Source organism: Lagopus leucura, unplaced genomic scaffold, assembly GCF_019238085.1.
Source record: "Lagopus leucura isolate 7727_CA_CO unplaced genomic scaffold, USGS_WTPT01 Super-Scaffold_100014, whole genome shotgun sequence".
NCBI lineage: Eukaryota > Metazoa > Chordata > Aves > Galliformes > Phasianidae > Lagopus > Lagopus leucura.
The window spans coordinates 1,820,154-1,832,548 of NW_024962268.1; the positions used below are offsets into that span (position 1 = coordinate 1,820,154).

General features: G+C 37.4%; 1 protein-coding gene across 1 annotated transcript in view; it reads right to left on the reverse strand.

The window, feature by feature from the left end:
* Window positions 1-555: 555 nt before the first annotated feature.
* ZNF366 (zinc finger protein 366) overlaps window positions 556-12,395 on the reverse strand; it is a 35,701-nt gene continuing 23,861 nt past the window's right edge. The window contains exons 5-6 of the mRNA XM_042875409.1: window positions 8,202-8,376; window positions 556-5,764 (exon numbers count right to left, since the gene is read on the reverse strand). Coding sequence (XP_042731343.1) covers window positions 5,229-5,764; window positions 8,202-8,376 — 711 coding nt within the window. The 3' untranslated portion in view covers window positions 556-5,228. The remainder of the gene's footprint in view (window positions 5,765-8,201; window positions 8,377-12,395) is intronic.

Below are 12,395 nucleotides of genomic sequence, written 5' to 3' on the forward strand. Positions count from 1 at the left end.
CTTCAGAGAATTAGAAATCGAACATTTCTATTTTCTTTATGACTTGAATTATTTTATAGCCAGTAGTCCAATTACTTCCTCTGTGTGTTCAAAAACAACTTTAAATTATTTCTGTAAAATCTGATCATGCCAATTGCATCAGGATCTTGTTAAAACAAACAAATAAATCCAAGAATTTCCTCATCACTTAGAAGTGTTTTCCATTAGAAGAAGAAACTCTGAAACTCCGAGTTCAGATCTTCTGCTTATTTCTGAAATTATAAAAGAATTTCTATTTCCTTAACTTCAATTTTCTAACATGTGTTTCATTCTAATGCAAGATGCAGATTTTTGAAGTATCAATAAGATAAATGTTAATTTTTTTTGCTTGTCTAAGGCTAAATTAACAAATGCCTAAATCAGTTTCAATCATTTTTATGGTCTCCCTGCAGTCTGTAATAATAAAGTTATCTCTCTGTCTTAGGGAACCTGTCAGCTCTTATTTGTCTCCTAATTGCCCCTCTGTCATACATTTAGGTTTCCCTTGAAAAGGACCACTCTTCACATGTGACTTTGTCAGATCATCCCCATGTGTTTATTTTGTAAAGTAGCAAAGGTGCCAAGAACTCCAGATCCATTTCAACAAAAAGTACAGCAGCATCTCTAATATATTTAAGTTAATACATCGTATATGCTTTTACTACTGAAATTGAATGCCAGAAACTAAGTATTCAGAAAGTTGGTCCATTTTTTGAGTTCGGGTTTCAAATAACAACCCAGAATTTTGTGTGAAATAAATATACACCATACTATACGCAAAATTTGTTAGGAATACAAAATGTTAGCTCTGTTATATCTTGTTCAGCTAAGCAGACACAATTTATTTTCAAAACTGTTAATAATTATTAGAAACTCTTGGTGTAATAAATACAGTACTTATATTACTTCTTAACCGTACACTAATAATAGCAGAGTCCAGCAGCACCATATGAAGAGAGAAATCAGAGAATAGCTATGGGATCAAGGCAGATTTGTAAAGAGGTGAGTGCAGTAGAATTAGGCGTTTCTTCTAACTTTCCACGAGTGTGTTTTGTGAGGCGCAGCACAGGATAAAATTCTGTTATAGCATTATTATAAAGTGTTTTATCCTTTGATTTACTGAGCACATCGCACCCATCCTTGCTATCACAAATCAGAGGCTGCTTGGCAACCAAGAGAACTCCATGTCACAAGGGGATGGCTGAGTACTGGTGGCCAAACTCAAAACATCACTCATTTCAGATTACTACTTCTCTTTCTTAACAAACATATTATGTTCCTTTATCCTCAGATTTTCTTAATCCAGCTTTTGAATTTCCATCCTCTACTCTGTGTCTGACAGTGTCTTCCAGAATTCTCTTTGCTGCTATAAAGAGCAGAAAAGTCTCTGATTTAACAAGCCACATGCCTTCATTTGCTCAACCTCATTATGGTGTTGCATTGTTTACTGTTGACTCAGCAAAGTTTCCTGAGCATCTGCTTTGGGAAATATCACAGCTGTATGAGTTTGTGCTCACTCTCATTTGTTTTGATGCTTTCCAAGAGAATGAACTTAGGCTCTTGTAATAACGCAGGAAAAATTATATGGATGTGATAAGTGTGATGAAGATTGGGCCTCAATTTATTATGGTATCAAAGCTGAAAATTCAAATAACAGAGAAGAATCAGATATAAGCATTTTTGTCTACAATATTGCAAAAAGAGAGCAGATAGACTCCTTTTAGGAATCAGTAAAGAAAGAAAAAAGATTGTCCCAAGGTCAGGACGCAGAAAATGTCTCTACAGGATTACTAGGTCTCTATTGAAAGCAAAACAAGGAAGCTAATCCCTCAAAATCCAGAGATGGGAAATAGCCTCATTATGAAAGTAAACTTCTATAAAGCATTTTCAAAGCTATTAAAAAGCAAAGGCTGTTACTGTCTGTTCCCAGAATGGTGCCAATGTAAATACTGTGAAAATAACTTATGTTTGACAAGCAAGGTGCTTCACAATGAAGGCTGTTATTTCGCTTATAATTTGTCCCTAGAGGCCTCTTTATAACAAGTGTCTTAAACTCAGCTACACTACGTTCTGCAGCAGGCAGGGCTGCCACCTCCTAATCCCTTTGCATGGCTCACTTGACACTCCTCTCTTTATCTCAGTATTGCTTTTGTTTGCAATTCCTCTGACTGGTGACTTGGGCTTTTAAACAAATTCTTTACTACTCTAACATGAGTTAACCCGAGGCACTTATGAATGAACTTAGGGTGACCATGTGACTGGGCACATTCTCCAAGTCTCACTGTAATGGGAAAAATGCAGGAAAAGTGATGTATGTTACAGATTAATCCCAAATAGCATTGCCATTCCGGGTACTCCAATTACTTTACTTTCTGCATGTATATGGTTAGCACAGTATATAAATACATAAGTTATATAAATTGCATTAAAGAAAAAAAATGTAGGACCTGCAGCCATGTTCCTTATCTCTTGCTTATTCGTGTTATTATAGGAACTGCTATGGCTGCAGAAGTGGAATGGAAGTGTTTCTGCTTGATAGAGATATTTCCAAGGGTTTGTGGTACTCAGCTGTTGGCTGTATGCATTCCAAAACAGGAACTTCTGTCTGGTAGAAGCAAGACATTACCAGGAAGGTAAATGTCATTTCTCCCATTTCTAAGAGACAGACTTGTAGATCACACTGAATTTCTTCTACCTGATGACTCTTCCAGTAGTCCAAGAAAGAAAGCAGCTGTACACATTACACTTTAAAAAGGAATTATCTTTCAGTTGAAGCAAGGAACAAGTTGAATGTATATGAAAAAATGTACATGATAAACCATCTGAAAAATACCCTATTTTGAAAGACATCATTCAGTCTAGTCCTGAAATCACCTACATTCCACATCAATTTTATATATCCTCTTTATTTTTAAAAAGTATGTACATCAACTACGGTTAATTATATTTAGAGGAATGAACTGTACTGTAAAACTTCTTACACCAACAGCTTATTTTCCTAGTCATTCAGAATTCTTATTATGCCAGGTTTTAATACTGAAAAATAGAACCACCTCCTACAACCTCAGCCTATATAAACAAAGTTTTGTATTCTAAATAAGTACTGTTGCTTTGTTATTGCTGATTAGCTGGTGTGATAATTATTCTTTCTGTAATGTGAGAGGTTTCTTATAATGGCAGAGAGCTGCAGCAACAGGCTTCTTGCGTTAGCAAGCCATGAGTATGTGACTTTGTACTTATATAACTTACAATGGCTGCTCCAGAAGTAATGCCTCCTATGTTATGTTGGTCCATGACATCAGAGACGTATGTTGGTGGTATGACAATAGAGGTTGAGCCTTCCCACCAACATCCCATTGCATCTTGTTGTCATGTAACAGACGACAGCAGAGGGGCACTCTGAATAGCATCTGACATGGAGGTGTGTATGAACCAAAGGTGTGCCACTGAATTCCTCCATGCAAAAAAAAATGGCACCCACATTCACGGATGCTTGCTGAATGTTTGTGGAGAACAAGCAGTGGGGGTGAGCACGGAGAGGTGGTGGGTGGTGCACTTCAGCAGTGATGACAGCAACAGCAGGTCACCTCCACTGGTGCGGATTGTTATGAGCTTGGCATGCAGGCTTTTGTTCATCACTGGTGAAAATGCATAGCCACTGGTGGTGACTATACCAGAAAACAGTGTTTTGTAGCTGAGAATTTTTCTATAGAGCAGTGTTACTGTGCTCTTTGTATCTTTTGGTGTTCCCATATAAATAAATAGAAGGCATTACTTTTGGAGTTACCTACATAATAAATATTAAGCATGATAACAAGGTATTCCAAATTAAGATATTTGTAGGGAAATGAAGAAGGTAGCAATATTTGGAAATGAAATACCATATTTAGAGGAGTTTAACCTATTGAGCTATAATTTCCAAAAATGATATAGGAATAATTAAATGACATATCATATCTTTATTTCCTTATAAGCAACAGAATGGCTTGGGGCCACATCTTGTATGCTGAAGATGTAGTATTCAAGGTGCTGGCCAAATAATGCTATTGATGGAATGTGCTTAATGGAATGTGCTTCTAGTATCTTTGCTATGAAATATAATTATATGAGAATCATAATAAAAAGCTGGGAATGACTCATTAAAACAGCATGAGTGGAATTATTCTGAAAGGGCAGAAGCTTACTGGTCAACCTGTGTTAATGAGGGAAAAATTCTGACTCAGATAAAAGAAAATAAAAAACCTGTCTTTCTTTGTGAATATTACTTCACCCTTACCAGGCTCTTTTTTGGAATCCCTTCCAAAACAAAATCTGACTGGGCTTTGTATTTTAAAAATCATGTCTGCTTGCCAAGGTAAACTGGAAGAGAAATGGCAAAACTACATTATTTTCTCAATGAAATTGTTCTCTTTGTTTTAGGTGTAATTACAGCAATACTTGCAAACACTACGTGCTGCTGCTCATTAAATGTATTGGTGTGAGCAGACATTAGAACAAAATGTCAACACAGTTCATGCCATTTCATTTGAAGAACTGCTGAAAGCTTCCATACTGACTGAAACAGCAAAACACAGGCAATCCTTTTGCCAGAGAAAAAGCTTCTGTGACCATAAAGAATTCCAGCCCTTCCAACGTCTTAGACCTCTACACTTCACTGACTCACAAAATGAAGATGTTAGCATTTCTTCATAACTTTTTTCCCATTCCTCATTGTAAGTCATAGCAGTATATGAAGTGATCTGAGGTGGATGGCATTTTTTGTACACCATAAGCAGTTCTCTTGCTTATGCTGTGAAATACCTAGTATTTTCAAATTTTTTGAGAACTGTGGTTAGAAGTGGTTGAATATATTTAGGAAGATAATAAATGAAACACTACAGTGTTTTCTTTCTGATAACTACAAAATGGAGTGTAATACATACCACCCCAGATACCAGATAGAGGAAAATAAACTTCTATACCCATCCTATCGTCTGCTGTATGCCAAATGGATAAGTATAAAAATCTTACAGTTCAAAATCTAATGTGTTTCTTGATCTTTGTGGACTGCTTTGTTCTTTTCATGTATGTTTTTTACTTTAATATATTTTTATTGTTCGGGCTTGTTCATTTGTAAAGACTACTGCAAAATTCCAACCTCTAGTAAATTACAGTTCATGCTCAAAGCTATTTGTTTCTTATTTTCCAGCTGTTTTAAAACAAACACCCATTTAAATGCCTATAAGCATTGTCTGTTTTTCCATTTTTCTTTCCAGTAATTCTTTCAGACTCTTGCTCCTGTGCTTGAAATACAAGTAATCAGAGAGAGAATGCCCCAGACTGGCCTTTTCAAAGGCTCTAAAGCTCAGGTGCTCCTTGTCATTTCCGAGGTCTCTCTCTCCTGGGCTCTCCTGATTGTCAGAATCTCCTACTCTCTTCTCCAGTCCTCCCTCACTTAACATTTCTTCCTTCTCACTGCAGTAAGACTCTCTGAATCCCTTCATCATGCACTGTGGTTTGCCAGACAGATCTTGAGGAACGTACAGCTTGTTGTTGTCATGATGGTACACACCAGGGCTGTACTGCTCTGTCTCATAGCAGTTGTCTTCCTCTTCTTCTTGGCATGAACTTCCCTTGGCACTCTCACCATCCGAATGAAATGAGATCCCCTTCCCTTGGCTTTTCTGGGAAAGATCAAAGGGCTCTTCCTGTTCCAAGCTTCTCAACACATTTGTCTGAGACAGAGCAATTCTCCCTCTTCCAAAACCTTGCAGTGTTTCAAAGGGGGAGAAAAAGAACAATTTACATACAGCAAATGCTTCTATATAGTTCACGGTTAAAACATAAAGCCTGAGATGGTCTTTGTTTACCTTTGTTACCTTTGTTATCACTCAGTTATCTCCAAGCCCTTTAAAGTTTAAAAAGAAGTATTTACCTCGCAGGCAGGTCAGGGCACACATAACATTTTGCTGTACATGCCAGACACTTGAGAGAGAGCTAGGAATAAAAGTGAAGTGTCTGGCCTCTTGTAAACTATTTTTTGCCAGTGAACCTACCCACTTCCTTCTTCCTATTTTTTTAGTGAAGGCTTTGATCTAAACCATCACATACCATAATCAAAGTTCCACTTTTTGTGTTGTTTTTTTTTTTTTTCCAGAAGAGTGGAAGAGATTTAAAATGTTTTAATATGGTTGTTCTGCAGACACTTGTGTTCAAAGATATTACTATAAAGAGAAAATACAATCCTGTTCCATCTGTCTAAAACTTCATCTCCCTTTGACTTTTTCACTCTCATCCAAAGTCACTGAAATGTTCTATGTCCTTCAGCTTGAGGAAATCACCATAATCAAATGATGAATTCGAGCTGCACAGTGTGTCTGAGTGTGGTCCTTGGTCTGTTCTGTCTTAATATTTGTCAGAGCGTCTCCTCTCTGTTGGAAACCCAGACATTGCCCAGAAGGCAACAGTGGACTCAAAATGTGCTCTGAACATCAGGATTCACAGAGGAAAATTCAGATATTGCAGGCATAGTCCATCTCAATTTAAACAAAGGTGACACTACTGGGATTTCACTCAGCAGCAAAAATCTATAATAAAAGCTATTTTATTTGCTTGCTTTATTTGCTTTTTTGTCCCTCTTAGTAATGTGATCCAATGTCTGGGATTTATGCAGCCGTTCAAGATGCAGCTGCTGCTGTGCAACTGTATTGTGTTCATTAAAATGGCTCATGAGCAGGTGGCAGCCCTTACAAATTGTCTCCTGACTGATAAGCCTCAAGGGCTGAAGAATCTCTGTATGCTGAAAAGCACTTAGGCTGTCTTCAATTACAAGTAATTGTATAACTCGCACAGTGCTATAGGAGACTAAAGGGAAAAAAAAAAGAGCCATTTATCCCATTACTTGTTACAATCTTTGAACATTGTATGCCAAATATCATTAGAAGACGTGTTTCCATATGTGTTAGGTTGTGTTAAAGCCTGACTTTGAGGAATGCTGTGAAATATTACCCATGATAGAATTATTTATCCAGAAACTCTAAGCAAACAGAACATCTTTAGTACTGAAATTCTCCAAACAATCCTTTCTAATTCCATCAGTTCTTTAGATAGTCACTCGTGCACATAAGGCTGATTTTAGGAGATGTGCGTGTACGTGGTAGAAAATACTACCAGAGTGGTCAGACTCCATATACTTTGAAATAAGGGAGGATTGTCCTCTCTCGTTCATGTGTCTCTGTAATATGAGTGTGAGCTTATGACTTTTGCTGAGAATCAAATTCATCACTATAGCACAGAACAAATGTATACTGAGTAGAAAGGCTCCTGGATGTAGAGCTACATGGGCTTGCATTCCCATTCTGGCCAGGAATCCAATGAACAATGAGCAAGACCTGTGAAAATTTCCAGGTTTTTTTGCTTCTATCATCTTTGAGTGGATTTACAGTTCATCTCCATGTTTAAAACCATGTAGATATACCTCAAATATAAAAGAAGACATACAAACTAGATGAGTATGGGGCAAAATGTCTGCTTGCTCATGGCTGCTAAGCCATGGTCTGTCAAATACCCCCAGAACTGTAAAATTTATTCAGAAATTGTGTAATTGCACCCTCCATTAGGAAGACCAATGCTATTTCATCAATGTTCTGACCAGCTGTGTGTGCTAATGTCTCTTAAAACTGAATGCACACCTGCTCCCTATCATTTGTGTGTCAGGGATAGCCGCATACTAGGAGCAGCTTTGCGGGGCTGTTGATATTGCACCTCTCCTGCAGTGATGGAGCTTGTGAGCTTAAGTACAAGAACATTTGCTATGACTTGATAAATCTTTTGCTTTAGCACTACTGATTGCATTCTCCCTATCGTCTGAAAATGGCAAGTTTAGTGTGCCAAAGTGACTTTCTTATCATTACTGTCTCATTTTCTCTCCAACTACTACTCCATCTCAGTCTGCATCTCTATGTCATCAGAAATCTTGTTTGAAAGGTTTCAGAGAGCAGAGTTGCTGTCTTGGACAGCTCTGATCCGTAGCACAGAAGTAATATAAATAGTTAATAACAAACTCCCAGGCTTACAGGATTCAATCTCTAACAGTTGCATTGGATCTATGATATAAGATTGTAAGTCTGTAGTAAAGACCCATGTAAGATTACTGATATGCATGTCCAAATCTCTCAGAGAATAATTTTGCCCATAAATATTACCTTGAGAATGAAATCCTCTTTCCATGACCCCGTGTTTGACTTTCATATGCCTGGTTAGGTTTCCTTTCAAGGTGAATTTGCTGGGACAGTAGAGGCACTTGAAGGGTTTACTGTCTGAGTGCAAGTGCATATGTCCCATTAAATTGTGCATTCGGTTAAACTCCTTTCCACAAAGCTGTCAAACAAACAAACAAACACAAAACAGTAAAGTGAAACTAATTTGTAACTAGATTGTAGGAGACTTTACAAGGTGAATATTTTTAAAAGCAAATAGAGCCTATCTTTCCTAGCATAAGCCTTGGCAACTTCTGGCTGCAGTTTGTTATAGAGTGAAACTCTACAGAGAAGTATATATATGATTGAGAGTGATTTCTCCAGGGCTTCCAGTTTTGCTGCCACTTTTAAAAAGTGGTGACCAAGAGAGACACATGGATACAGATTACTTACAATTGGGGAGTGTTGTAAGAAGTGGGAAGAGTTAAGCATGAAACCCAAAAGGCTCTTGACTTGAATGAAATTATAACTTTCTATCCCAGTGAACTATTTTGTTTGTAGATTATAAAACTGTCCTTTATTCAAAAATAATGCCAGGCAGAAATGGAGACACATAATTAAATGAGAAGTTTCTGTGAATATCACTTCTCTTTTAGTGTACTGGAAACGACTGCACATTTTGCTTAAAGCCAGGAAAAAAAAGCAATTCCTTCTTTTTTTCTTTGCCTCTTTCTCTCCCTTTTGTCGTTGATTTTCTCATCTTCTGTTTACCAGCTGCTGTATTTTGATGTCTCTGGTGAGTAAGCTGGAATTTAAACAGGCATGGGGCCATAAGAATGACTCAGCTTTCCATGAAGCATGTTCCTGTCAACTGAGCCATTGATCCTACAGGTTTCCCTTTGATGAAACAATAAAGAATTTTTTTCATTGTTGTTTTTCTAGATGTGTCCTTTTGTAGTTCCATCCCTTATAAATCAAATGTAGTTTCAAGACATGGGAGTTTGACATCAGTACTATTAGCTTCTTGCCTTACTTGTCTTCTTGTCTTTCCTTGAAAGGATTTATAATTTTATTCACATTCAAGTGGCTATTTCCGTCCTATGTAAAAATCTGTGTTTGCTTCCTACCTCTACCTTTTTTTTTTTCACACTGATTTTAGACAAATAATGTTATTGTCTGAATAATCCTACCACTGTCTTTGTTACTATACGAGACATAGTCACTACAACTGAGTAACAGGAATTTTATCAAGTCATCTGGCAGAAAATGATTAAAAAGCAATTAATGAGGCTCCAACAAACTTTTGGTCCAGTTTGATTTTTGATTCCTTGGATGGAATCGAGGTGGTGAAATGATCTTCAATGAAGTAATGGTACAATCTTTGCTCTTGAAACCAAAATGGAAAAGCAGCTTGCTAATATAAAAATTTTGAAAAGTATTGCTTTTTAAAAACAAGCAGAACTGATTGAACGCTTCAAAAAGAAAAATTGTGGAAATACTCCTTTGCTTTTAAAATGATTTTACTTCAAACACATTATTTCTTCCTATGATTTTAATAAAATATTCTGCTAATAAATTTATCAACAAGATGTTCCCAGAGAAAGTGTGGGGAAAAAAAAAAAGCTACTGAAAATGAGTTAGGAATTTGTAAAAGATATCTGATGATGGTTGGTCATCCATCCACTCAACTGTCTCTCCTTTGTGTTCGAAGAAAGCTAATGTACCTGATGAATTACATTCAATGAAATGAAAGCACGAAAACACCTGCTGAATGTGCTCTGAGGAAACAAAGAGGAGAGGCACTGAGCAGCACAGAAAAATGACAAGGAAGAGCAGATATTGACAGCTGCTTCAACAGTCTATGGTGTGTCAATATCTCTCTGCCTATAAGAATGTCATCATAATACTCCTCTAACACTTCTTAACAGAAAGCTTCTGGCTGCTTCCATTCTGTCTGACCTATGTTCTCACCAACTTTTGCTTTCTCATAGCTAGGTCTTTTCCATCTGTATTGATATTAGAGGAAAATCTGATTCAACAGGCAATTGGCTAGACTACTTCATGCAAATCTGTGTCTAAATATAGGATACTGAGTATTAAAATTTGTACAGCAGCAGCGTTTCTTTCTAGCAAGGCAACTTCCTAAAGGTTATTCCCTTACAGTATTATGTTTTTGGGTCTTTGAATAAAGAAAGTAGGTTTACCATTTCCCAAAGTCCTGCATGATCTTAGGGATGGGTAATTTCTTCCTGTCCTCAGACAAGACCATGAAGAAATGGTATCAGAGCTGAGATTTGTGGCAGGAAAATGAAAGAAGTGCAGATATAAAAATATTTTGGGGGGTGATGGCTCCATGAGGCATGGTATCTGGTAAATTATCCTTTTCAAAAGATACAAGAAAAGTTTCATATGAATGCCCATGATTCAGAGTGTGAAGGGAGCAGTTGAAAGGCTCACATGCTGAAAGACAGCAAGTCAGTGCTAGGTGAGATTTACAGCTAACACACAACAAATGGGTTTGCAGACCAAACTAGGAAGACGCAAATGTTTACTTCCTCTATAGGACAGGGCTGCAAGCACTGATGATCCAAAACCATGGAAAAGAACAAAACGCAGAATCTGAGCATTCAGATGGACGAATATCTCGTGTGAAAGACATTGAGATAACAGGGACAGCATGGTTTCTTGTGGACCTTATTTTAGGCTCTCCAGTTTAGATAAAATAACATTCTCATCCCAAAGAGAAGGAAATCAGCTGTAAGTCTGCTAAACACATTTTGATGCACTGGCTGGGCTTCAGCACAGTGTGTTAGAAATGCTGACTCAGATCAACAATAAATTTTTTCTTCCTAAGCCACTGCATGAAATAGCACCTTCTACATTTGTCAGTCTGTTCTGTTTTTTCCCAAAGTACTTATATCTCATTTTTTTCTTTGGCTTAAACTCCTGGTCTAAAACCACAATTTCATGTGCAATGGGTAAAAGTGGTGTAGACTGACACTTCTGAAAAAGCAGTACCAGATGGGCACAGAGACTGTGTCTCATACAAGATTGCTTCCAGTCATTGGCCCAGTTCATCCAAAATAAATACACTACTTCATACTTGGAAAGAAGATATTTTGATATACAGTCATAAACCAAAATTGTTTAGGCTTACCTTTAACTATGTATTTACAGTGGCAATTTCAAAATATCCGCTGCAATGTATATTTGGCTGGCTGCATGTGAGAAAACTTCACCACGTTCCTTAATGCTGATAAGGAACATTATTAACTTCTGCACAAGAAGGAACTTCAAATTTCAGAGAATTATCCTTTGACAGACACAGTGAGCCCTGTTACACCATTTGGAGCAAATCCTTCAGAACTCTTCTATGGTTTTGTTTAAAACAAATAAGAAGAAAGCATGGTCTCAGGCCTTCAGAAGCCATGGAGATGAACATTCTTCAGAGAGTAATGAAACACAGATGCAGGCTTCAGCTGGGTGAGAAAACAGAAGGGGCAACTATTTTCTGCTCCCTCTTTTCAGATAGTCTGTGCTTAGCTGTGATTACACGCATAGGAAAGCATCATGTTTTCTTTGCTGTGAGAAAAAGGTAAAGAAAACCACTGCATGTGGTAAAGTAGAAAGGCTACTGCTGTGCTCTCTTTCCCTTGCATTCTTCTTTATTTTTTTTTTCCCTTCATAAGAAGGGTGTTCCTTTCCTCAAAGAGAGAGGGAGAGGGAGAAAGACTGTAAACTGTCCAAAAGGACCGTGAGAAAACAGGAAGCTTTGAAAAGTACAAGAGAAAGCAAGATGAAATCTATTTGCAGGCGGTTCCCTGGGGACATGTGAGCCATTGTTAAGCAGGCTGTTCATACAGCTATATCCTTCCTTCTGCCGAGGAGGAGCTTGGTGCCAAAAGGCTGCTATCTGGTCATTGACTTAACCCTCTGAATACCAGCCAGAAAAACTTGTGAGACCTTCAAAGGCTCTGCCAGTGAGACTAGGAATGTTCCTAGTGCCAAAGAGAAAACATTTGTTCTCACTTTGCTTATTGTTATGATCTCCAGTCCATCTAGGGTCACTAATGTAGATTCATACCCCATTAGCCAAAGTAGATACTGGTTCACTGAGCTTGTAGTTTCTTTTCTCCTAAGAATGTTGGGTGATGATGAAGTAAAAAAAAAAAAAAAAAAAAAAAAAAAAAAAAAAAAAAA